This window comes from Notechis scutatus, chromosome 2 (assembly GCF_049901735.1).
Source record: "Notechis scutatus isolate UNSWTSFEM ecotype Mainland chromosome 2, rNotScu1.2, whole genome shotgun sequence".
In the NCBI taxonomy this organism is placed as follows: Eukaryota; Metazoa; Chordata; class Lepidosauria; order Squamata; family Elapidae; genus Notechis; species Notechis scutatus.
In genome coordinates this window covers 107,618,972-107,646,332 of record NC_142010.1, presented here as the reverse complement: position 1 = coordinate 107,646,332, position 27,361 = coordinate 107,618,972, and the positions used below count along the sequence as shown (strand labels likewise).

The 27,361-nt window shown below is 38.7% G+C and overlaps 1 protein-coding gene and 1 long non-coding RNA gene across 3 annotated transcripts; one reads left to right on the top strand and one right to left on the bottom strand.

Moving 5' to 3' along the window:
• The first annotated feature begins 14,804 nt into the window (after positions 1–14,804).
• Positions 14,805–19,237, top strand: UTS2R (urotensin 2 receptor). 2 transcript variants are annotated; one of them, XM_087955692.1, is made up of 2 exons: positions 14,805–15,022; positions 17,197–19,237. In XM_087955692.1, the coding sequence occupies exon 2, from the start codon at positions 17,344–17,346 to the stop codon at positions 18,475–18,477; it is 1,134 nt and encodes a 377-aa protein (XP_087811818.1). In that variant the 5' UTR covers positions 14,805–15,022; positions 17,197–17,343; the 3' UTR covers positions 18,478–19,237. The 2 variants fall into 2 exon arrangements, with proteins under 2 accessions (XP_087811818.1, XP_026523019.2); XM_026667234.2 differs by having other exon boundaries at positions 14,883–15,017; positions 17,197–19,105.
• Positions 19,238–21,976: 2,739 nt separating this feature from the next.
• On the bottom strand, positions 21,977–26,763 carry LOC148132164 (uncharacterized). Its single transcript, XR_015747645.1, has 2 exons — positions 24,414–26,763; positions 21,977–22,051 (listed from the first exon to the last, which is right to left on the bottom strand). It is a non-coding gene; the product is annotated as an uncharacterized LOC148132164 (long non-coding RNA).
• Positions 26,764–27,361: the final 598 nt, after the last annotated feature.

The window sequence follows — 27,361 nt, the reverse complement described above, 5'->3', positions numbered from 1 at the left end:
ACAGTCTGCTAATGTAGCTTTTATTATATGTGCAACTTGAGATAGTCTGAGCCATAATTATTCCTGAGAATTGGTTTGGATGGACCTTGTTTGGGCATGCAGTTTTGGCTATCACATCATACTATGATTAATCTGGATCTTGAGACATATCCTTCTTCTCTCTGAATAGACCATGACGCTGATGTTCAGGGTCTGCGGAGAGCTATCATTTCATTAATAGAAAGCTTTAATGAGTCACAGCGGTGTGGAAAGTCACCCTGGCACTAATCAGGTACCTGAAGAATATGGTAGGAAATGTGACATAATATGATAGGGAACATGACATTTTAGGCATGTTCAATTAAAATGCTGATTTCAAATTGTGCTATGTTTTGCTCTCTCATTCATGACATTCAAATGTCAGTCATGGCATTCAAATGAAACATTTACCTATCTATAAAAGGACAGGTTCCTGCATTGTTGCAGGGGGAAAAAAGGAACAACTACTTGTCATGCATCCTATGCTCCTAGAAACTGCTTTTTCTATGCAGTGATGCTGATTGGCTTCTGACCCTAAATTAATCTGACAGGGAAAGTTTGCACAAGTTTTCATTTCCACTAATAGCATAAATGATCTAACCTAAGTATTAACAGACATTAATTAACAATTAAGTAGCACACACATATAGAGGTAAATGAGTTTGGGGATTTATATTTAAGGCTGCTTTCTTATCTTATCTCTCTACCACCTTATAGGAGGATATATGAGAGCTTTTGCTGGTCGGGGATTTCTGTCCTATAGATTAAGTGCAGCACGCACAGGGTCCACTTATATAATTCATAGTTTCTCATTCGCTCCTTCAGGGAGTTCAGTATGAGAAATAAAGGTACCATGTATGCTTTTAATTTATTGATTTGCACCCCATTTTTATTATTTTTTATATGATTTATGACGATTTACAGGCACAGGGAACCCGTAATATCCCACCCTTTTCATATCCCACCCCTGCTCAGAATCCTCCCCTTCTGCCTCTAAGGTCATGAGTTCTTAAGTCTAACCAGTTTGCCATTTTCTTCCATTTAGTTCCTCCAATCTAAATACACTGTTGCATTATCTATTGAGTAGTTGTCAACACAGAACCACCAACAATATTTTCAAATGAATCCAGTTTACCAGAGAAGAAAACAACAACTCGCTACCCCTCCAGGATACCTTGATTAGCAGAGACCACAATGGCAAACTAGAAATACTCAAAACACAAAAACTATTCCACGCCAACCAAATGCTTCACTACTAAACAACAACAACCTCCCACAAGGAAGCTGTGCAAGAACTTTATTTTGATGAATGCAAGCTCACTGCTGCAATCCTGAACAATAGAAAGGGGAAACAGAGCATCTATACAATATGTTCCAACAAAATGGATATCCACACAACTTTATCAAAAAGTGCCTGAACACTCACTCAACTTGATGCTGCACAACCAACACAAATCCTAAAAACAATACCCTGCCATAAACCAAGAACATCTCAGAAACCATCAACAGATTACTACAACCGCATGGAATCAACATAGCTCACAAGCCAATTAAATCCCTTAAAAACATCCTAAGCAAACCAAAAGACCCATCAGCCCCAAAAGAAAAATGAGTAATCTACAATATACATGTAATGAGGGGTATAATGTAATATGACAAACAGACAGAAGACTGGCAGAACACATCCATGAACACCAACTATCAGTCAGAAGACATGATGAAAACTCTTTAATTTAATTTCACAACATATGGATAGATTGGGAAACTGTGAACAAGCCAAGTCAAAAAAAATGAGAATTTATAAGAAGCTTGGCATTCTGACAAATTAGCCATCAATAGACATATAGGAATAAACAATATTGATAAGTTATGCAAAAGAAACAATCAACAAGCCAAAAAGGGAATAAAAAGACCTCTCCACCAGCATGCAGCTCCAAGAGCAACATCAGACAAACAATCAAGGATCTCTATCAATAAACAAGTCAACAATAAACAGCCTGACCAAAGAAATTCTAAAACCATCCTCACCAACACTGATAGAGCAATCCATTAGAATATAAATTGAGAATAAAACCCACCCCTTACTAGCACCGATGATGTTACCTAATCTGCAAGAAAACTACCAATATCAGAGAGCACCAAAGACTTCTCAGGCTGAATCATGTGGAGTTATCTCTAATTTAAATCTAGATGTTTTTCCTGCTAGAAATCTGCTTAAAACTATGTATATAGGCCTGTTGCTTGTTGTTTTACAAAACTGGGAGATCAGTTTCCTCGACGACAACTTCTCTCAGTAAAATCCTGTAAACTTTATCCTTTAGAATCACAATGAATGACATTAACAAAGATGTGTCTGCTAGCACCATGACGTCAAATTAGATCATCCAATGGTTTAATTTGGGTCCAGTTTCACATTGAGGGTGCCCCATTTATTGAAATAAATGCTTTAAAATATTAAGACATTAAACAGCACACAGAAAAGGACTGTGGTATTCTACATAACAGTCTAGTATTAACATTGGTTCTAGATACAGCCTGAGTGAAGAGTTATAAACTAACTAGTTTCCAAAAGACACAATCCCACCAGGCATATAATAATCAGATAATCAGAATCCACCAGATGGCATTAAAGTAAAAGACATAATTGTTTCATGAGATCCTACTTTCTGAAACTATTGTTAAACACAGATCACATCTATTGTCCAATTATTGCTGGTGCCACCATAGTGCTAAACATGTACCGTGCAATAATAAAATTTACACGTACAGAAAAATACCTGCCAAAACAAAAAGTATATACTCCACTTTAAATCCACTTTGTGATACAGTTTATTGATGACTAACTTCTGAATTAAATTTTCCCTTTTTGAGAATCAAGATAAACAATAGACACTATATATCTACTACTACAAAAGTAGTATTGAAATAGCATTGGGGTTCATGAACAGGAATCTCTCTCTCTCTCTCTCTCTCTCTCTCTCTCTTTCTTCCACCCTCCTTCCCTCCCTCCCTCCCTCCTCTCCCTCCCTCTCCCTCTCTCTCCAATAAAGATTCATTCTACCTAGCAAGCAGTGGTGAGATTCAAAATTTTTACTATCGGTTCTGTGGGTGTGGCTTGGTGGGTGTGGCTTGGTGGCCATGGCAGGGGAAGGATACTGCAAAATCTCCATTCCCTCCCCACTCCTGGGGGATGGTTACTGCAAAATCCCATTCCCTTCCCATCCAGTAACCTGCTTTCCAGCTCCATTCTCCTGTGCAGGGCAACAAAAGAAGACCCAACCGATCAGCTGGGACTCGGGAGGCAGAGAATAGATGGGGCAGGGCCAGTCAGATGTGGCATTTGCCAGTTCTCCAAATACTCAAAATTTCTGCTATCAGTTCTCCAGAACTGGTCAGAACTTGCTGAATACCACCTCTACTAGCAAGGCTTCTTCATGAAGAAGTTTAATGACTGCTCAAAATATACAAAACATGTTGAAAGCTTGGCAAGAAAGTCCATAGACAAAGTGAAGAATAAAGATAATGTAACCAGGGGTGGTATTCAGCAGGTTCTGACTAGTTCTAGAGAACCGGTAGCAGAAATTTTGAGTAGTTCGGAGATCAGAATACCACCTCTGACTGGCCCCGTCCCCATCTATTCTCTGCCTCCTGAGTCCCAGCTGATAGCCTGGGTCTTCTTTTGTTGCCCTGCACAGGAGAACAGAGCTGGAAAGCAGGTTAGTGGGGTGGGGAGGGAAGTATCCATCCCCTGCCACTCCCAAGCCATGCCCACCAAGCCATGCCATGCCCACCAAGCCACGCCCACAGAACTGGTAGTAAAAAAAAAATGAATCCCACCACTAAATGTTACCCTCTGAGTCTGGTCCTGGTTCAACTGGCAAATATTTGGGAGACAGACTGCCTTAACTTGTAAGAAGAAATGTTGATTGCTATCATCTCAAGACCACAAATAAGAAGATTTGCCATTGGCTGTTATTGGTGGGTAAATGTCACATTTCTTTAAGTAACCTGAAGTGTATCTTGAGAAGATTGGCTATATCTAAGCTGGCCACTTTATCTGTTGTCTAGAAATTTGATTAACCGGACCCAGTAGAATATATGTCCTATCATATATGCTCTATGAACACCAAAACAGAGCTAAGAGATGCAAAAAGTCCAGAACATTTCTGGATCAAAGTGAGACCAATCATAAAGAAAATAGAAGTTGCCAATTTCAATTAAAGTCATTTGTTGTAACCAGCAAGTGTTGCTGTTTTTTGCTCCAGACTCCTCGCCCCAGTGTTTTGTCTTCTTCATATTATGAAAAGGGGTACAAACCAGTGGATACCAAGCTGATTCTGGATTTCCTATAATGTGATAGGTTTTAGCCAAAATCTTTAAAGAACTATATTCTTTCTGATTTTCATCTGTTAGAGTAAGTCTCCTAGGAAGATTCTCTTGTAATGTTTTGATTTGAATGACCTTTTGTTCAACCATATTCCTGACCCTGCAGTTCAACTCTGAGTCACAAACTCCAGTGAAGAAGAGTTAGCCATCTCCAGAGGCAGAGGGTGTGTTTTTTTCCCACTTTCAGGCAGTTGCTTTTTGGCTCCTCACCAAGGATGCTGCCTTGCAAAAATGTTGAACTCCCACTTCCATTAATCCTCACCAGCAGGGTCAATAGTGGGGGATGATGGAAGTTAAAACTCAACAATATTTGGAGGGCCGTGCAGTTGTCTCAATTGTTCATAAATATGTTTCTTTGGATATGTGAATAATGCCATGCTGTTTTCCTTGATGCAGATGGAATCCATACATTCCTGGGAGTAGAGAGAGGAAAATTGTCTTAGTGCTCAAATAAAGCTGTTGGTCAGAGATCAGAAGGTCAATTTTTTGTTTCCAAGCATTAATTGACAGGATAAAAGGAAAGAGCTGATAAGGCAAACAGGAACTTCTCAAGGCCAGACTAAATTGTGAGTCAGGGGCTTTCAAAGGGCAAATGGACAAGAAAGTTGGTGGAAATACACAAAATCACCCATGCTGTTGACCTACTGACTCAACCCCCATCTTAGCCCAATGCCTGATGGAAGATCTTCAGAGCTTTCTCAAAAAGGGTAGGAAAAGGGTAGTGTTCTATATTAACATTCTCCAAATCCTGAGTTCTGATTGGTCCACGCGGACCGCAACCCGATTGGTTAACTAAATGACTGTGATTGGCGCGCTAAGAATCTACCGCGATTGGCCGAGCCGATCGCGGGAAATTCAAAGCGCTGCCATTGGCCGCCGAGCCGCCGGCCGGCTGAATAAAGCCAAGCGGCTCGCAGGTCCTGGAGCTAACTGTATATTCAATAAAGAGCTGAATGTGCACTTTGAGTCTCGCGTCTCTATGCAACCCGATCTACCCGGGACCGATCTACCCGGGACCGATCTCCCAGACTTAACAGGTAGGAAACCCTAAAATCTCAAATGAGAGATATTCCAAAGGCTGTGGTAGCTAGAGAGAGAGTCCACCTCCAAGTTCCCACTGGTGATAACATTTGAGAGGAGTTACATGGAGTGTGTCCAAATCTAGTGAAACAGATAGATACCAGTGGTGGAATTCAAATTGTTTTACTACCGGTTCTGTGGGCGTGGCTTGGTGGACGAGGCAGGGGAAGGATACTGTAAAATCTCCAGTCAGAGGTGGTATTTGCCGGTTCTCCGAACTACTCAAAATTTCCACTACCGGTTCTCCAGAACTGGTCAGAACCTGCTGAATACCCACCTCTGGTAGATACCCTCAGGAAGAATGATTCTGCAAATAACCATGTAGGTCTTTTAAGAGTGATAATCACCACCTTGAATTCTACCTATTAAAAAAGTGGAAGCCTGTGCAATTCTGGCAACAATGGGTGTAACACAAGCAAATCATGGAGCAACCATAACCACATGCATCCTGCATTCCAGACCAGGAAGGGCCTTCCCATGTAGAATACATTCCACAGAAAATACAGCTTTTGTGAGAACACCTGCATCTTTAGAAGCGGTGAAAGTTTTTGAATTATCATTTTTGTTTAGATTTCTACATTAGAATATTTCTATAGCTGTTTGTCTTGGTACTGCGGAAGGTTCTTCTTCACTCTGTCTCTTACCGTGGCTCTATCTTTTACCATGGTTTATCCTCACCTTACAACAGTTCATTTAGTGACCATTCGAAGTTACAATGGCACTGAAAAATGTGACTTCTGACTGTCTTGATACGTATGATCATGGCAGCATCCCCATGGCTACATGATCAAAATTAAGATGCTTGGTTCATATTTATGACCGTTGCTGTGTCCCAAGGTCATGTGATTGATCACCTTTTGTGAGCTTCCAACAATCAAAGTCATTGGGGAAGCCAGATTCACTTAACAAGCAGGTTACTAACTTATCAACTGCAGTGATTCATTTAACAACTGTGGCAAAAAAAAAATGTATAAAATGGGGCAAAACTCACCTAACAATTGTCTCATTTAACAACAAAAAATTTGGACTCAATTGTGTTCATAAGTTGAGGACTGCTGGTACTACTTCAGATTTGCTGGTGATTGATCAGTTCAAAGCCATCCCAAAAAAAAAAAAATTAGTTTCCTCTTCCCAAGCGTGTGGCTTAGCCAAAGCTTTTCATGACTAATTATCCCAGAAGAAATTCCAAGCATGTATCAAAGTTGCCCAGCCATTATACCCTTCAACCAGGGCAGAAAACCTGAACTGAATGTTTAATTCTATTATACATAGTGAGTGTATAATTTAATTATAAATTGTACAATTATAATTTAAAATGTATCTGCAGCTACTAAGATTGTTAGCCATGCAGGTATAAAGATAGCCAGGGAAATGATTGAAGCCTGGGAAACAGACCCCTTGTCAGTCAACAGAAGTGCCGATTTACCATCGACTTATCAGGTACTTAGGAATCAAAGGCTTGGTAGTACAAGAAAACAACAGCCCATCACTGGCTGTCAACCAATAGGAAGACGTTTGACTGATAGAATAGCCCAAAGCACATATTTCGGTAGAGAGAAATTCCCTGAAGATGGGCTCCAGCACAAGTCAGAAAGCTCGGAAGAGTAAACCTCTGGCCCCAGTACTTGATCCAGATTGGATTGTGCAACATTATCCTAGGATACATATATTTGCCTTCAATCGTCTTTCTCACCCTTCTACTTTTCTCAGACTAAGATTATGTTTTGTAGAATAACAGAGTTGGAGGGAATCTTGGAAGTCTTTTATTTCAGCCCCTGCTTAAGTAGGATAACCCAGGGGTGGGATTCTACCTGGTTGGACCGGTTCTATAGAACCAGTTGTTACGATTCTACACAGTTCAGAGAACTGGCAAATCGTACCACTGGCTGGTCCCTCCCCTCCCCTCCCAGCCCACTCACCCCTTACCTGCCATGCGTGCCATCAAACTTGCCTCCATTTGGTAAGTTGCTATTTTTCTTTTTTTTCCCCCGACCATCAGCTGTTCTGCTGTGCCAGAAGGTTTAGATTAGCTAGAAAGCAGAAAATTGTTGGATTTCTTGCTTTCTAGCTAATCTAAAAGCAGAGCTGAACCTTCCTTAGGGTTTTTTTTAGATTTTTCAGTGCAGACTCAGGTAGCAGATTGCAAAATAGTAGATCTCTGAGTGAATCTGTGATTCAGTGAGCAACTCAATCTGCCTGCCTGCTTTGCCTGATTTTGGGTAAAAGTTGCTTTTTCATTTAAAAAAATCAATATTTGCATAAATATTTATAATATTTACATACAAACCACACCCAGCCAGTCACATGACCACAAAGCCATGCCTAGTCAGCAAGCCATGACCACCCAGTCACATGACCACCAAGCCACACCCACAAATTAGGCCACACCCGCAGAACTAGTTGTTAAGAAATTTGAATCCCATCCCTGGGATAACCTATACCATTTCAGACAAGTGGCTGTCCAGTCTCTTTTGAAAAGCTCCCAGTGATGCAGTACACACAACTTCTGAAGGCAAGCTGTTTCACTGGTTATTTGTCCTCACCATTAGGAAATTTCTCCTAAGTTCTAGGTTGTTTCTCTCCTTGATTAGTTTGCCAGGCCAAGCTCATATATTCATAACAACTACCATCTATCTTCCTCAAGATCATCTCCATGTTCCTCTGAGAGGACAGGCAGTTGTTTGGTTTCCATAGAATAAGAACAACTTGTGATTCTGGGATTTTGAGTTGCTTTGTAGACCTTCGTCTGCTAAACCTTTCATTTCACCCACTGTGAATCTATTTTGATTCATGGCCATATTCCTTCTATTCCTTAAGAGCTCCAAATAATAGAAAAGAAAGGACTGTAGCTGAAATAAATGCATGGTTAAATATTTTAGTAAGGTAATTTCCAGACCCTTTTGGTTTGGATGGAAAATGTAGTTAGTTCACATAGTGGAAAACAAAGCAACTTTAGTTTAACAAATCAAATGAATGGCAACTTGAAGAGCCAATTTATACAATTTAAACAACTAAAATTGCTGTTTTATCTCTCCTGAGATACATTTGCAAAATGAATTTGGATTTGGTTGGTGAAAGTTTTGCAAGAATATTGAAGAAAGCTAAAAAAAGATGATTAAAAGAAAGGAAGGAAGAAATGGCAGAAAAAAAAATTGAGTTTTCAGTAAGAAGAGGCTCTTTTGAAGGAGTTTGTTTGTTTTAATGTCGAGACAAATCCCTGTGGTTTTCTTGGCAAGATTTCAGAAGATTTCAGGTAAGGTTTGCCCTATCTGTTTCCTAGATCTGAGAGAGACTGATTGCCCCAAGGCCACCCAACTGGGTTTATGCCTAAGGTAGGAGTAGAACTCCCAATCTCCCAGTTTCTAGGTTGGTACCTTAACAACTGCATCAAGCTCTCTCTCTCTCTCTCTCTCTCTCTCTCTCTCTCTCTCTCTCTCTCTCTCTCTCTCTCTTTATTTAACTGTGTTCATATGGTACTCGGTTCCAAAAAGTTTACATGTTACACTAAACAGTGTTTTGTATCTTGTAAACAGACATTATGGTTTGGTGTGTTCTTGATGTGTGAGGCCAGCCAGGTGACTTCATTGAATGTTTAGTATATTGTTGTGTTTTTTCTGTTGTCTACTGGTGCAAAGGCTTAGCAAAGGATTTCAAGCCTGTAACCACATTTTGCGATCTTTCCAAATGAGATGGAGAATTGATGGCTCCACCAGAGGTTATTGATATAGAACTCCCTTCAACATTAGTTGCTACTATAAATACTAGATCAGTTGCTACTATCAGTTACTACTATTAGTCACTACTATAAATACTAGATCAGTTTCAATCAGATGACATGTCTAGATTTCAAAAAGTCATCTCTCCCGATGAATTATACCCTGCAAGGATTGAGTCAATGAAAGGGATGGAACCTTGCTGATCTCCAGGTCTTCTAGAAACTTTTTAAGCTTTTAGTCATAATGTTCAGCAGAATTGGCTGTGTGAGAGCAGATTTCAGAAAATTCCCATCCTAACATCTATAAGAAACAAGCCTTTTAACACCTGTAGGAAATAAGGTCTAGTTATCAGTGGTGGGATTCGAATTTTTTTACTACCCGTTCTGTGGGAATGGCTTGGTGGGCGTGGCAGGGGAAGGATACTGTAAAATCTCCAGCCAGAGGTGGTATTTGCTGGTTTTCTGGACTATTCAAAATTTCCGCTACAGGTTCTCCAGAACTGGTCAGAACCTGCTGAATACCACCTCTGCTAGTTATGGCTAACTTTATAGGAGAAGATACATTCTAAACAAAGGAAGTTTTACTGGTAGATTTCTTTCAACAAAATAACATCTCAGTTGTGGGACAGTTGTCTCTCCTTCCCGTCTGACATTTCTTCATCTTAGCAACTTCCTTTGATGCTGTGTTTCTGGGGAGCAGTAGGGGTACTAGGTAACCTGAGGTAAAAAAAGAAAAAAAGGTTTTGGAATGAGGAAATTGGAAGAGGATGCCAGGAAAGAAAGAAAAAAAAGAAAAGAATGCAATACAGTTGCTTTATGGGTAGAGAGACCGACTACAAAATATATTTGGAAAACCATACTAAAAAGCATGTTCTGCATTTGCTAAAACGGCCCAGTGGGTTTTAGCACATCGATTTTCCTCTTTTGGATTAAACCCTTACAGAAATGGTGTATAAAAACAGAAGTCAATAAGCCAAATTGTCTCACATCGACAGATCATCATCTGCTCCAAAGAGAGTGCATTCAATGTGAAATGAAAACATTTTCTCCCTTGCCAAACCATGGCCACCTGCCTGCCAAGAGTCAAGACCATCCATTCCCCATCGAGCTATTCAATTTCTATTATTCCAGAAATTCAAAAGGCTGTAGTAGAGCACAGTGGGAGAGGAGCAGGAGTCTAGGAGGTGGGTGTCTATAGTGACTGTAAATAAAAGTATATTTTCTATAAGTAGGATCAGGAATCTCTGGGATATACAGGGCAGGTTTGCTATAAAACGCTTTATCAATAGGCAGGCTATGTATTCCACTTCAGAAATAACCTTCAGTATTAGGGCCTATTGCTCAATAGATGGGACAAGAAAATCCAGGTCTTTGGAGCATAAGGCAAACCAGAAAGAACCCTTCAGACAGTAAAGTAAAGTGGAATTCTTTAAGCTGAATTCAACCCCAGGATATTTCATCAATATGTCAAGGCCCTTTTTCTGGCCAAATTACCAAAGTAGATAGGAGGGCTTCCATCAAAGTCCTAGCCAGGCCTCACCTTACATCGCTTCTAATCTCAAAGTCAGCCAGATACTATAGCCACCTGCTAAGGCTTTGTAGATTAGGAGAGGCCTGTGGCATTGCATTTGATGCTTACATGACAAAATCAAAACATTATAAAAAATATTCTGTGAAACTACATACTTCAACTTATGACAGTTCATTTAGTGACCGAAGTTACAGCTTCACTGAAAAAAAGTGACTTATGACCATTTTTCACACTTATGACCATTGTAGCATCCCCGTGGTCACCTGATCAAAATTCAGATGCTTTGACAACTGGTTCATATTTATGGTTGTTGCAGCGTCCCGGAGTCCATGTGATTACCTTTTGCAACCTTCTGACAAGCAAAGTCATTGGAAAGCGAGATTCACTTAATAATCATGTTGTTAACTTAACAATTGCAGTGATTCACTTAACAACTCTGGCAAGAAAGGTTGTTAAATGGGGCAGAATTCACTTAACAACTGTCTCACTTAGCAACAGAAATTTTGGGCTTGACTGTGGTCATAAGTCAAAGACTACCTGAATTGGCTTTTCTTTTGTACAAGGAGTGATTCAATTGGTCTCCTCACACAGAGGGTATTTTGCTCCCCTCCAATCAAACAACAGGTTGTTGAAGGCTAGCTAAAGCATCTGGCATCTCCAGTGAACTTTGCCTCTCCCTGAATCCTAGGAGTTAATTTCACATATCAATATATGAAATAGCTACTTTTTCTTCAGATCCAAACCTGTTTCATTCTGCCTCAGCAATAATTATAGGGAACTAATGGGGCAGTTGACAATATGTGCCATTCTAGTAAATTTGGTGTTCGGGACTGTTCCTTTACATAGAATCCTATAGACTTTGATGCTATTAAATTCAGAAAAACAGTTTGTTCATGTCCAGATCTCTTATAATTTATATTCCTTAACTAATTTTCATCTGTGCCTTGGTTCCTCCTTCTCTGAAACCCCAAATTAAATTTCATTAAAACTATTCTCACATCTTGCTAACAAAATACAAGATTTAGAGCTAAGAGATCTCAGTTGAAAACTCCAGAGGATAACTAGAGGTCAGCAAGGAATTGGAGTTTTCAGTATTTCCTTTCTATCATCTTTCAACTTCTGATTTTTTTCCAGCTCAAAAGCTATGATACTGTAGATTTATTTCCATTATAATGCTGCCTCTAATTTCTTGTATCATTACTTGTTTTATTTTCAACCCCCCCAAAAAAAAAACCTCCAAAATAAACATAATTTGCATTTTGCTCCCTTCAAAAACTCTCTGACTTGATTTGTTTATATCAAAAACAAACAAGTCTTCTGCTTTCTTAACTCTTGGCCTTTTTTCCTTCTCTATCTGAAAAAGAAAAACAAACACAACCAGAATGAAAATCCCAATAAATTTGCAACAAATAGAAGAACAAGAAATAATGATTTATTCATTTGCATTAAAAGCATTGCTCCACAGCTTTGACTCCTGATGTTATTGCTTCTCCTTTTTTCAACTATATGATTTTTAAAAGGTATTTTTCCTCACCACAACAAGAACAACAAACGACTGATTTATTTACATTAAGGAACTTCCTCTAAAGTTTTCGTTCCAGATTTTCCTTTTGCACAGCCACATAATCAACAGAAGAAAGACCTCTTTGAGGTCCCTATTCCAGAACCTAAACTCTAAACCCCAGTGGTGAGATTCAATTTTTTTTACTAATAGTTCTTTGGGCGTGGCTTGGTGGACATGGCAGGGGAAAGATACTTTAAAATCTCCAGTCAAAGGTGGTATTTGCCGGTTCTCCGAACTACTCAAAATTTCTGCTACCGGTTCTCCAGAACTGGTCAGAACCTGCTGAATACCAACTCTGCTAAGCCTCCAGTATTAGAAAATATTCTCCCTCGGTATGAGTTTAGCTGTCCCAAAGCAGCCACATGTGGCACATTTGCAAAAGAGATGGAATTGTCATCTCTGGACAGAAGCTGTTGTCCTGGTGGGAGTATGGGCCATAGACCTTTTCTTGATGGCAGGAATGTACATTGTGTTCTCTACCAGCCCTCCACTGACTGGGAAGGCAACCTCTGACCATCTTTTTCTGCTACGTGTCAAAAGCAATGTTTTTTTTTTTTTACTTCTGGCAGCACACACGGCGGGTGTCCTGCTGTGATCCGTTTCATGTAGGCAAATTGGATACCGTAAAGTGTGGTAGGAATGTTGGCTACTGCCTTCTACTGTTGTTTTGCTTTTTAAATCATTTTCGTTGAGGAACTGTACAAGGTGGGCACCACACCAACCAGTCTTTCTCTTCTTTTAATCAGGTGAAATAGACCAGAATTCTGCCAAGAACTGAACTATTTAAAGAAGGATTAGGGGTGACATGATGGCAGTCTTCCAATATTTGAGGGGCTGCCACAAAGAAGAGGGGCTCAATTATTTAAAGTACCCAAAGGCAGGACAAGAAGCACAAGATGGAAGCTAATCGAAGAGAGAACCAATGTAGAACTAAGGAGAAATTTCCTGACAGTTAGAATTAACCCTTCCAGTTAGAATTAATCATTCCAGTTAGTCAGTGGAATGGTTGGCCTCCAAAAGTTGTTGGTGTTCCATCACAGGGTCTTTTGCTTGAGCAGAGGGTTAGACTAAAAGACCTCTCAGGTCCCTGCCAATTCTGTTAGTCTGTTAAAATATAAATCAATCAACATGTTTCCCCTTTCAACTCATGTCACAGGAAACCCATGTCAATGGAAAAGAGGGAGAGCCATGTTGTTATTTTTAACCATCCATCAGTCAGTGCACCATAAGGAAAGATGGCCGACAGAAGACAATAGAGAAGGCTCATACAAACATCTGTCCATGGAAACCACATGATCAATGGAAAAAAATGGAACCAGGGTAAACACAATCTGGATAGAAGATCAGGAGATCAGCATGACCAAATCAGAAGAAGAAACAAAAGGCAGAAGAGGATATCTTAAGCTGGCTCAGTTTCCAACCAGTATACTCTACAGCTTAAGGCAGTAATGTGGAAAAGCCCACAATCGTATTCAGAAGAGCAGACTCTAAGCAGCTTGTTTATCTGGATTATATCACTGCATTCTGAACTGCAAAACTTCGGACATAGTGAAGGATGTTTCATTCCCAGGTCTTGTTAGAAGCCTTCAAATTTGTCTCTACCAAGGGGAGAGTAATTAACACCAAGGATGTCATGTTACATGAAATGTTTGCTGGCACCATCAAACAATGATGCTTTCGCCATTTTTTCAGGGAATAAGAATGTCTCTATCCAAAGGCTCTCAGAAGAGAGAAAGCCAAGACTCCCTAATGAATAGACCACCAAGAAAGCTGATTCTTTTCCCTTGTCTCTTTTTATTGGAGTCACCAAATCATCATGCTGTCCACAATGAGTACACTACACAAGAGGGGAAGGAGGACAATGTGGTTGGGGCCCTACATAAAAGAGGGGTTTTTTTTTTGTAAGAAACAAAGAATTGCTCTTTCTCTTTTTCTCTTTTTCCCTCTTTCTCTTGCCCCCCCTCAAAAAATTGTCATAAGTTTTTTTTTAAGAATACAAAGGGATCAGAACAAGTCAGAGAACTGTTTTTCCACAGAGAACTGTTTTTCATAATCAAAATGATAGGTCCTTTATAATATCCATAAGAGTACACTTGTAAGGCTTCTGACCCATACAAAACTCAGCCGTTTTGAAGATTTAAACTCAGTACCAAAAACCTTTGTTGATAAATTACACACACACCCCTCCCTGAGGGGAAAAAATGCTTTACTAACACTGTTTTTGTTCACAAAGGGTCTGCTATGAATAGAGAGATACCCAGGCACCATGTAGGGAAAGGAGCTGGAATATGGCTCCCCAGCTTCTTCTGGAGAGGAAGAAACAGCCCAGATCATTTATGTGACTCGCCGTCTCTTGGGCCAGCAAGGACTCAGCAGCGGAGGGCTGCCTCCGATTTTTGAAATGTTGCTTCTCTTCAAAGTAACCCTACCTAGCGCTGTGCAAAGGCAGTTCCACAATGCTGAGCGTCATCGAGCAGCATAAATAGCAAGCACAAGTGAATGTGGAGATTGGGAGGGCACAGATTTCAAACATACTTGGCTCTCCCTCTCTATTTTCCGCACACCCATTCCAAATGCCTTAAGCTTTTGGGTCCCAGGCTGCTTCTTTTTGTCTGCAAAGATCTTTTAGTCACATTCTGGCCAAGTCTGCTGGTTTTTTTTCACCACCCCTTTATTTTATTTTATTGCCCAAGAAGAAACCTCATCAACTGGATTTCACTGAAGTCAGGTTTGATTCTAGATTTTTATATGTTTACTTTATTTGCTGTTTTCTCCCTTTATTTTGGGCAACCCCTTGAAATGTGGATGGTTTACCTGACTGAATGACTGACTGAGATGAAAGATAAATTTCTAAGTAGCTTGAAAAAATGTGTGATGTGCTTGGGTTAATGTAAAATGTAAAGCTCAGCTATATCCAGTGTCTGCTGAGGTGTTTCTCTAGACCTTCCCGGGCATGCTGAAAATTTGATTTGACAAACTGATTCAGTTGTAAAATCAGTTCAGCACAGTGAGTCGCTCTGTTCTCTTGGTGGGAGGGAAGGGGAATTGTTGTTTGGATCTTTTTAATCTTTCTCCAAACTGTCCAAAGATACAGTAAACCTAGAATCGTTTTGGCAGAATACCAATGCTATAATACTTGAGGTCAAAAGAGTCATAAACTTAAATACATTTAACATACAGGAGGGTGAAGATGTGATTGCTGCTGTTGTTTTAAAAGCAAATAGAGCAGAATGTATTGGCAGGGTGAGACTTGTTGGGCCTGAACAGGGAATCAATTATTTCTTCCATAAATCTCCCTCTGAAATTAATATTGCTTTGGGAATAGATCTTACAGTATTATCCACATCCCCATTTAGTTATTCATTTATATTAATCAGTTGTCTGATTTATTACCTCCCCCCCTGTGTGTGTGTGTGTGTGTGTGTGTGTGTGTGTGTGTGATCCTATAAGTCAGCATTTGCAAGGTGAATTTTATTGGGCATTCATTCAAGTCCTTGCAAATTTGCATGGAAGCCATACAGCAAATAAATGAATACTGTGAGGTAAGCTAGGCTGAGAGAGATTAACAGCCAATCAATTTCATGGAGCTGAAGCTTTCATGTCTCAAGATAACAAATTATTCAAATGAACTCCAGGCAGATTATCATAATTATATGGAATTTACTGTCATAAAATTTGCTGATAGCCTCTAGGTCAGTAGGTTTGCAAGGCCAAACAAATTTGTGGAAGGTAATTTCTAAGGGCTGATAGAGATCAAGCTGCAATTGTACCCCATTGCTACTGCAACAGTGCTGAGTGGAACATGGATTTTAAACACAGTTACTATGATTTTGAATTGCTTTAAAAATAACAATAGGTTGCCCCAGACATGCCATATTTCATACCATACAGATATTATGAATTACTGATGTTTATAATGTGCTGTCAATGTACATAGCATTTTATATGGAGCAGATATGATAAGCCCAGCTCCCCAAGGAGCTTACACTCTAAAATAGATAGATCTAAGATCTAAATAGATCTAAGAAAATGGAGGGAAGAGAGAAACTGAAGAATGAATAAGCAAAGGAAAAATCTTTTTGTTGCATACAGTATAAGTTAATAGAGCTGCATATTAGAATACAGAACTATTTTAAAAGTTCCCTGAAAAGGTGGGTTTTGAACAGGGGCTTAAAAGGAAATAAAACTGGTGGTCATGTGGCAGAATCCTGAAGGAGAGTTGACATATCATTTATCAAGCAGTAAAGGAAAAAGTGAGGAGTCATAGAAGGAGCAGAAAATGTTTAGAGGAATGTAAGAGGTAAGAAGGTAAGAATAAGGACATCGGAGATTTTGAAGATAAGGACTCTTTTTGTGAGATTCAAAAGAGAAAGCAAAACAAAGCAGGAGGAAGGTGTGTAGTCAGATCTGAATGATGTGGTTAATTCTAGCAGTGTCATGCCAGAAATGAGACCAGGGAAAACTTGAGTAGCGTCATATCTAGTTATATCCTTAGCCACAAAGAAATTGTATTTGCAGTTAATTCACTAATGAACTGAGTTAATGTTTACAAAATGCCATTTAGGTTTCTTTTACTAAAATATAATGGTGGCTATAATTATTAGACTTTTTCATTCCGGCTATATAGATGTGGAGCAGTGATTCTAGTGGCAAATGCTTTAGAACAACTACCCAGTAAAGCTATTCTTTTTTTCCTATTAAAGATAGCTGGATGGCCAGAGCTGGACAAACAATAAATTGAAAAAAAAAAGGTTAAAGCAGGCAAACATCCCCCCCGCTCCCCCCCCCCAAAAAAAACTGTCAACTGCTAATAAGCCTGGGAAATAAAGAAAGCCTAAGAAACAAAAAAGCTATAGCACTGCATTATTCTGCCTTACAGTGTCTTTTCTGCCCTTTCTCTAGAATAAATACAAGTCTGAAGATCACAGATGTTTCTGACATTTCAACATAAATTAATCTCAGCTACACAGTACTTCCTTCCTTCTTCTCTTCAAAGAGTCAAATATTGCTTGCTGTTGATTGCTCAAGGCATGTAAAGCTAGAACTTTTATGAGAATGGATGGCACCATCTCCTCCACCATTAGAGTGGCCACAGACACAGAAATTGGCAGTCTGCTCAGGAGTAACCCTAATATTTCTTCCAACAACACATTGGGTGAGGCCTTCTCTGCCAGCTCTTTGGAGGACATTGTAGCCACCTGCACCATTGGGACCATCCTGTCTCTTATGTGCATAATTGGAGTGACAGGCAATGTCTACACCTTGGTTGTGATGTGCCATTGCATGAGGTCCTCTGCCTCCATGTACATCTACATCATCAACTTGGCCCTAGCAGACCTGCTCTACCTTCTCACTATCCCTTTCATTGTGGGGACTTATTTCATTCAGGAATGGTACTTTGGAGATACAGGTTGCCGAATCCTTTTCAGCTTGGATTTCCTCACCATGCATGCTAGCATTTTCACCTTGATGGTGATGAGCACAGAGAGATACTTTGCAGTGTTGAAACCTTTGGACACTGTGAAGAGATCAAAGAGTTATCGGAAAGCGATTGCCCTCATTATCTGGGTAGCATCTCTGCTTCTCACTCTGCCAATGCTGATCATGATCCAGCTGGTACAAGGGGAAAAGGATATCTGTCTCCCCACCTGGAGCAAATTGTCTTACAAGATCTACATCACCATTCTCTTCTGCACCAGCATTGTTGGCCCTGGTGTCATCATTGGGTATCTCTACGTTAGACTAGCAAGAACCTACTGGGTGTCCCAGACCACTTCCTTGAAAGAGACCAAGCGGCTGCCCAACCAAAAAGTCCTCTACTTAATCTTCACGATTGTGCTGGTCTTCTGGGCCTGCTTCTTGCCATTCTGGATCTGGCAGCTGATCTTCCAGTACTACGAGCCTCTTCCCATGTCTCCTAAAGCCACTAGGAATGTCAACTACCTGACCACCTGCCTGACCTACAGCAACAGTTGCATCAACCCTTTCCTCTACACCTTACTGACCAAGAACTACAAAGAATATTTGAGGAACAGGCAGCGTTCTTTTCACAGCAGCCGCAACTACTTCCAGAGAAGGAACCGATTTCAAAGGATTTCCGGGAGATCTTTGTCAACAACCAGCCAGCATTGTACAGAGACTTTTATGCTCCCACCCATTCCAGGGGGAAGTAATAGCCCATGATGAAAGAAGCACACTTCCAAAATCAACTGTCATCAAAGTCAGAAGAAGAAAGCAAGCATTACATTTGAAAGGGAGGGATTGTAGAAGAGATACATGCTGGGTTTAGAGTTTTGATGATTTGTCATCATAGTAAATCGGGGGGGGGGGGAATCTTATGTGTTTCATACAACCCGTGATATGTCACTGTAAGTTTTGCTTCTTGAAATTTTATTATTCGTATTGTGAACAGTATTCACTAAGCAGAATTATTTGGGAGATAAGGGTATGAATAAAAAAATGTGTTAATTTGTTTTATGGTTCAGCTGGAAGGCAGGTGGCAATTTTGTGGAAATCGAATTTGAGGGAAATGTTTGACTTTCTACTGAATTTGTATCAGCTAAATTCATATATAGGGACTAAAAACTTGGGTACATGTTGTCCAGTAGATTTCTCGGGACTGACAGTTGTGAGTCTTGTGGATAAAACCACTTTATGCGCACTTACACATTCAAATCTGTTTGCCTTTACCCCTAGCACATTCTTCACTGATCATGTCAAGCGGCGTTCTCTGTGCTTCAGAAATAATTCCAAATATATAATTTGCACCTGAGGAAAAAGTGCTGTGACTGCTTTATGGAACTGAATCATTAATGTTAATATGAATCTTAAAGCAGTCCCTCTTTAGGGTTTTCTTCCCCACAAATGTTTCATCTTCTCTCTCAGGGGTCATTTTAATAAATAGTAGAACAGTCCAAAACACTTCTTCCAAAGCTTTTTTTTTTTTAAAGATGCACAGCTCTAGTGTCAAATATTATGTGGCAATATTATAAATACAGGCATTTAGTCCTGAACTTATAACCACAACCACAATCAAGCCCAAAATTTTTGTTGCTAAGCAAGACATTTGTTAAGTGAATTTTGTCCCGTTTTATGACCTTTCTTGCCACAGTTGTTAAGTGAATCAATGCGGTTGTTAAGATAGTAACACAATTGTTAAATGAATATAGCTCCCCCATTGACTCTGCTTGTCAGAAGATCACAAAAGGGGACCACATGACTCTGGGACACTGCAACTCATAAATTTGCCAAGTTGCCAAGCATCTGAGTTTCGATCATGTGACAATGGGGATGCTGCAACGGTCATAAGTGTAAAAAATGGTCATAAGTCACTTTTTTCAGTGCCATTATAACCTCAAATGGTCATTAAATGAACTGTTGTAAGTTGAGGACTACCTGAACATGACATAAACAAAAAATAAAGATTGTTCAATGAAAATAAATCAAAGAGAATATAATATAGCATCTCTGCAGTAATAAAGCTGATGTGTAGCATTTGTTTGTTAACATAAACAAGAATTAAAGCAGGTTCTTTAAGAGCCATGCTTCATGGCTGGACAGAAAGTTTCAGTAAGAAGTGTCTGTGCAAACCCTATTCATTTCTTTGAAACCCTATTCATTCATTCATCTATGAGATCCAGCATTTTGGGGCACAAAACATTTTACAAAGCAACCTATAATATTGTCATCACTACATAAATAGTGGGGTTTTTTAAAAAAACTTTTTGCTCTTAGGACCGACCACTTGCTACTTTTAAAAGTTATGGAGGACTTCCAAAAGAGCTTTGGTATATATGGGTAATATTTATATTTTCCATATATTATAAATTGAAATTGATGCATTCATGGAATATTTATTAATTAATCCATGTAAAAATAACTGTATTAAACTCATTAGATGTTAACATAAATAAAATATTGATCATAAAAAGCCCTATATATATTTAACAAATTTAAAAAAAGAGAGAGAAGAGTGCCATTGTTTTAAATGTTTGTATCTTCAATAGTTTGCAAATAATTTTGATTTCAAGGACCCTTGAAATTGTTTGGGGACCTCCAAAAAACATAGCCATAAGCACTTTAATACTAGTATTCTTATCCTGTGATTTTAAAAAACCCCAATATCCTAAGTAATCTGTAGCAATGCTGTGAGAGAATTGTGGCATTTTGAAATTGTGACATTTTTGCAATGTTTCTCATTTAACTGAAGGTGTGCTTTGCATCTTTTTTTTTTTTTTTAGTGGGAGTTTTGTTCTAATACTTTTACCTTGCCAGGTTCTACATGTCAATGCACAGCATGGCCATTACTGGTTTTTTTTTTACTTCATGCGAAATATAGATATTGCCTCATTAGGAACAACAGTCATCTCCAGTATGACATGGAAAGTGATTTTCTAGTTTTTTCTCCATGCAGCAGGAGAAACCTTGAGATTTTTTTTGGTCATGAAGGAAGGCATTTGCTGGTTTTCAATATTATAAAATTGGAGGGGAGGGATCAGTGGTGGGATTCAAATTTTTTTTTTTACTACTGGTTCTGTGGGTGTGGCTTGGTGGGCGTGGCAGGGGAAGGATACTGTAAAGTTTCCAGTCAAAAGTGGTAGTTTGCCAGTTCTCCAAACTACTCAAAATTTCCGCTACTGGTTCTCCAGAACTGGTCAGAACCTGCTGAATACCACCTCGGGGGGGGGGGGGGGATGATTATCCCATTACTAGTAACTAGAAAATCTCCAGTCCAGAACAATACATGCCTTTACCAAGCATAATATACTAGGACAGCACAAGTTCTTTTTTAAAAAAATCCTTCCCTTCCTCTTTTTGCCTTTATGTTAGTTTGTATTTAAATGTTTGTTTCTGAAATTTAATAAAGATATTTAAAATAAAAAGATGCTACTACCTTTTAAAACCTCTATTACCCCTTCCACTCTCTAGTTCAAAAGAAAACTAATATGGCTGTGAATGTATACACATGAGGAGAAAACAGAGTCCAAATCAGCCGTGTAAAGCTAGACAAAGACACAGCTGCTTTCATCATTTAAACACTGCAAAGCTTCACCCCACTCACTGGATTTGTACAGCACTGTAACAGAGGAAACTCATTATTTTCTTAGAGTTTATGAGAACTATCCAGCTCCTCCCAATGGCAAATTACAAAAAATCCTAATTTATATTCATGCATACTTATTACATGGATTTCAACTGCACATAAGCATGCAGGGTATTGCGGTGTCCAACAAAAAGAAAAAGAAAAAAGAAAAATCTGATACTTTAGAGACTACAACCACAATTTTGGAGAAAATTTTTGTTTTGCTTTTTCGTTTTTTGTTTTCAGTAAGGGTAATTTGAAGGAATTAATTCCAAAATGTATTTTTCTAAATCAGGGTATTATAGAAAAGAGAACAGTTAGGAGAAAAACCAAAATTAGCCAAGCCTAAAAGAGAGGAGAAGGAGATGGAGAGGAGCTAGTCTAAGACTGATTAAAAGGAACAACTCCTAAAGCATTGTTGGGAGTAGTTAGCCTAGGTTGGTTGGTTTCTGAAACAAAACAGGGTCAACTCTAATTAACACTTGGGTAGAGAACACCTGGGGATCTCAAGACTGGGGAACCTAGTTTAGATCCCACCAAGAAGAATGTAGCAGAAGTCTATTTCAAATCTAGAATGAGGAATCTGGAAATCAAGTCTGATTTGAGAACATCTTTACTTGAAGGCAAAATGTTGGTTGTGAGTTTCAGGTTGGTAGATGTCGTGATAGTGAAAACCTAAGGAGAAAAACACATAGAAGAAATTAATTGGTTTATGTTATCAATAGGGGGGAAATCATGCAAAAATCTATCTGTTCTTGCCTGCTGTGTAAATAAAATGGAAGCTGGCTGAGAAAGAAGTGAGGAGATCCATCTGACTGCTAAATAATATAGAAGAAATATCCTTCCCCATATCCTGAACTTCTGAATCTTTACTCCGGGAGGGAATTTAGTAAATTAAAATAAACAGAACTAAGTGTCATAGTGGTTAGAATTCAGTTTTACCAGCTAACTTTGCTCACAGTCTAGAGTTCAATCCTGACGGGCTTAAGATTGACTCAGCCTTCCATCCTTCCAAGGTCGGTAAAATAAGGATTGTTGGGGGCAATACGCTGACATTGTAAACCGCGTAGAGACTGCTGTAAAGCACTGTGGACCGATATATAAGTCTAAGTGCTATTGCTATTTATTGCCTTTGTTTGGTTAGTTGCAGAATTGGGATGATCTAGAGGTGGTATTCAGCAGGTTCTGACCAGTTCTGGAGAACCAGTAGCGGAAATTTTGAGTAATTCGGAGAACTGGCAAATACCACCTCTGACTGGAGATTTTACAGTTTCCTTCTCCTGCCATGCCCACTAAGCCACACCCACAGAAACGGTAGTAAAAAAAAAATTGAATCCCACTACTGAGGTGATTCAATTAAGTTTCTGCAGGGTATATAAAGCAAAATGATCAGTTTAATCATGTAGCCATGCTGCCATCTCCACTTCTCAAACTCTCAAACCAATCATGACAAGGAGGCAGAGACAGGGCAGAGTCTGCTCTCCAGTATCTGATGTCTTTGCGATGGTTTAATCACCAACTTTCCTCAGTCTGATCCCTTTCGAATCTTCTTGATAACTAATCCATTTAACTTCTTGTGATGCTTGCCATAAAGGACACAGGCTGACATTTAAAAGATTAGCACAAATAATCACTTAAGCTTCTCAATTGAAAGCAACATCTAGGCTGATCTGACCTGAAGGTTCGCTGGAAGATTCTGACTCTGATAGTTTAGATGTGAGGGCAAAGATATGAATGGATTGGCAGGAGAAAGTATTATTTATTTAAATATATGCAACATGTGACTGAAATGCAATTCAATTGTATTACAGGGGATGTATTTAGGTACACATAGAGAAACTAAGTGTCCCTGCAGCTACTCCTTATTAACCACTAAAATGAAACCTTTAGATGTATTAAAGTTTAACTCCCTTCACCTACAAACAGCACTATTCTGATTTTCAAGAGAGAAAGAGGACAGAAGGATTATCACTTTCCTGCTTTTTGTAGATTCTCCTCATCTTATCTCCAAGTAAGTATCTTCCCAGAGGCCAAGGATCTTGGGAAACAAGCCATCCCCATATCATAACTTGACACAGTAGTGGGGCTGTCACTGTTCAGCAGATGTTGAGGTTTTGAAGGACTGCTAGAGCCATGTTCAAAAGGAGAAGTGGAGTCTATTGGTCACTGAAAATAACGAACCTCCTCAAAACAACTGAATGCAGGAGCAACTCTGCCTAAGTTTCAGTAATGGAGGGCTTCTCTTACGCCTTTGCTGCGCTGGAATGAATTTCAATTGCATAAAAATTATCTTTAACACATAGCACAAAAGTTTTTCCCAAGAGATTCCCAAGAAGCAGAAACAATATTTTACTTTAAAAAAACAGCCAACACTTTTTTTATAAAAGCATCCTGAGTGAACTCATTCCATTAAATTATTCCATTTGAAGGAAACCAAGAGCTTCAAGGCTTTTAAATCCTTTGTTGGTCTAACCCAAATTATAATTTCACGAATTGCTTTATTCTATCACAAAGCTATACTTATTAGACATTTAGTGGTGACACTAAGAGCCAAAGGATCATGCTGAGGGTTTTCTGGATCTTGAGCCAAGTGCAATACTATACCCTCTTAACTAGCTTCCCTTCCTTTCCGTTTTCTCTTCAGTTCCCTAGGTGTGGTTTTTTTTAAAGCATTTTTTTAGATTAGTTGGATATAAAACTCTCTATTACACATTCCTTCCTTGCAACATCACTGCTTGGATCAGGGGCCCTTAATAATGGCTTAGACAGCCGTTCAGTGTCCTCTTATTACCTATCATGTGATCTATTAGGTCTTTGGGTAGTTCCTGCTTTTCAAAATTATTCAAAATACTTCTATTCTTTTGTATTGGTGACCAAAGAACTATTTCTTATGTATGCAAGGCCAATTAGAAAAAGATGTCTTTTGTCTTTCCCCTTCTCTAAAACAAGATCCATATATATTTTATCACCTCAGTGTCTCAGTCAAAGGCCATTTCTTTCAAGGCTCCAGAATCTTACCTTTGCAGATCCCACCCACCAACATTCCTTATTTAAAAGTCTGTAGAGATTCTCAATCATCTAGGTCATGGCTGTCCCAAAGGTGCTTTTTCAAAGGCAACTGGACTTTTTTGTTTTTTTTCTTTGAAGATGTTTTGCTTCTCATCCAAGAAGCTTCTTCAGCTCTGACTAGATGGTGGGGAATGGAAGGACTTATATTCCTTGCAGACAGCTGGTCATTGAGGGTCATTGAAGCACTTGGAGGTTTATCTGTGTCCTCAGGGTCACCTGAGTAGTGCTAATGGTTCCTGTAGTCTGCCATTTTTCTGGAAATCTGTTCATACTCCCACACCATTCGAAGGATGTTCATCCCAAACTGCATAGTTAAAAGTCTGTAGAGATTCTCAGTCATCCATGTCATGGTTGTCCCAAAGGTGTTTCTTTAGGAGGCAGATATACTTTTTTGTTTTTTTCTTTCAAACGTCTTGTTTCCTTCTTTCATTTCCTCCATTCTGCTCTCCCTGCCTCAAGAATTTCACATTCAATATTTCAAAAACCTATTCTAGTGAAACCGCTGGAGGTATCTAGTTTGAAATGAGGCAGGTATAATGTCCCCTAAAAGGTCTGTTCTTCTTGCTATGAAGGAGGAGGCCATTCAATGTTTTCCCATTATAGATTTTTTCTCCTAAAGAGAACTTCAAATTAGCCCATACCAAATCAGTTTTGTTTCAAAAATGATAAACCCAAACATATCTATTTCCAATAGAAGAAAATATATGCAGCTCCAGGTTGAATTGTGGAGTCTTAGGTGCTCTCTAAGCTTGGTGGTTTACTCAGAGCTCTGATGATGTTACCTAGTTGGGTAATGAAATGTCAAGAAAGAAAGAAAGAAAGAAAGAAAGAAAGAAAGAAAGAAAGAAAGAAAGAAAGAAAGAAAGAAAGAAAGAAAGAAAGAAAGAAAGAAAGAAAGAAAGAAAGAAAGAAAGAAAGAAGACTCCACAATACCTAATCCAGAATGAATCAAGACTATATTGTGCAAATATAGTTATTTTCTCAGTGGCTAATGTGAAACATGATTTTATTTCAGATTAAGCTGAAGTTTCTGATTTTGTCTGAGAGAGGTAGACTATTTTCTGAATCTTAGAGATTCTACATTCTTCTAGGAAAAAACCCCCAATAATCATCAAAGAGAAAAACTTTAGTAATGTACTCTTGAGTATCTGCAGCACAAGGAGGTATGAAAAGTCCAATCCTATATTGGATTGTTGTAAGCCCTTTTTAAATGAGAACACATTATCCTTTTTCCATGTAAGATCTTCAGAACTTAGAATGACTAGGTTGATAATCTACAATTTAGTAGCATTCAGATTATTATTTCAATTCCCTATGGCAGAAAATAAGGCCTACAAACATTCATATGTTTTTTCTTGCTCACTATTTAAATATATATAAAAGCTCCCTTTATGTCTAAAATAACTCATTATATCATAATTAATTAATACAGACTGTATTTTTACAAAATATTCCACTGAGCTGCAGCAGGTTTCATAATCTTATTCACTGGAGAATATTAAAATGTCATCTGTTTAAGTAAATTCATTCTTCAATAACAGGGTGAAATACTTGCATAGACTTTACAACAATTTTGCTCTACCTCCTACTCATACCCCTATGAATTCAGTCTATTTCTGAATGATATTTTGATGTGGATTTAAAAGTGCTTCTACCCTTTTCCTTAGGCATTTGCTTATGTAGAATCAAAAATAAAATAACCAATAAAATAAATTAACCAAAAGCACAATGCAGTCAAGGTCAAACCAATAAGTTGAGCTGTGTACTACTGTTATTCCCTGAAAGTTGAGAAACTGTACTGGTTGTTTTGAGATGTTTTTGATGTATAGTAGTGTTATCCTTTGTTATCCTAGTGTTATTGCTTGATTGGTTGGGCTGCAGTAGGTTGAATGTTTTGATAAAGTTGTGTGGGATATCCATTTTGTTGGAAGCTGTTATTTAGTAATGTGTTCCTTTTTCTGATGATTTGGGTTGCTGTAGTGTGTTTGTATTTGGCTGAATAATTTTCTTACACAGCTCCTCTTGTGGGAGGTTGGGTTGTTACTTTGGTAATGGAGCATTTGATTAATATAAGTTGTTTTTCAATAATCTTGCATTTCTAGTTTGCCTTCAGTTCCCCTGCTGATGAGGAAATCCAAGAAGATATTGTTGTTGTTGTTTTCTTCTCTTGTGAATTTTATTCCTTTGAACAATCTCTTGTGTTGTAATGATTTGAGACAGATGATAAGTGAACTTCGCTCTGAGCATGCTACGCTCAGAGCTGCACGTAATTATCTTTGGCACCGCTCTCAGGAGCAGAAATGATCTTTATAAGCACTCTCTTTTAAATGAAAGAAAAATAAGTTCAAACCTCAAGTTGAATTACTCTTTATATCAAAGGAAGATAATAAATGCAGAATAGGACTTCAACAGAAATGACCAGGTCTTAGCAAGTCTTTTCTTCCTCAATTAACAGATCTTCCTCAATAATACAATTGGACATTTATGGGGTTTTAAATTAGACGAGCCCTAAACTTGATCTGTGCTCTTGGGACTGGTTTAAGTAGATTTTTTATGCTTTTCCCCATTTTTAATTGGAAAAAGCTATTGGCTTTGTTAAAGCACAGAAAGGCAAATATTGAAAGGTTGATTGCAAATATTTTACTCCCAAGAATGTCTGGGCATAAAAGGGGAATCATAAAGGCCAAGATGCTACCCACAACCATTTGATTACAGACGCATCTCATGTCATTGAAATCTCATTGTGATGCATGTAAAAAGGATGGGACTTTTTACTAAACAATTTTCTATTTATAATTTATAAGAAAGTTATGACCACATAAATTTGTTATAATCAGGCAGAAATCTGCAAAAGCTGAATTGTGATAGCCTGATTTTTTTACCTCTTTAATAGATCTAGAAACTTCCATAAACAGA

Excerpts from the sequence above, each read along its gene's own strand:
- UTS2R (XM_087955692.1), top strand. The coding sequence starts at position 17,344 with ATGAGAATGGATGGCACCATCTCCTCCACCATTAGAGTGGCCACAGAC.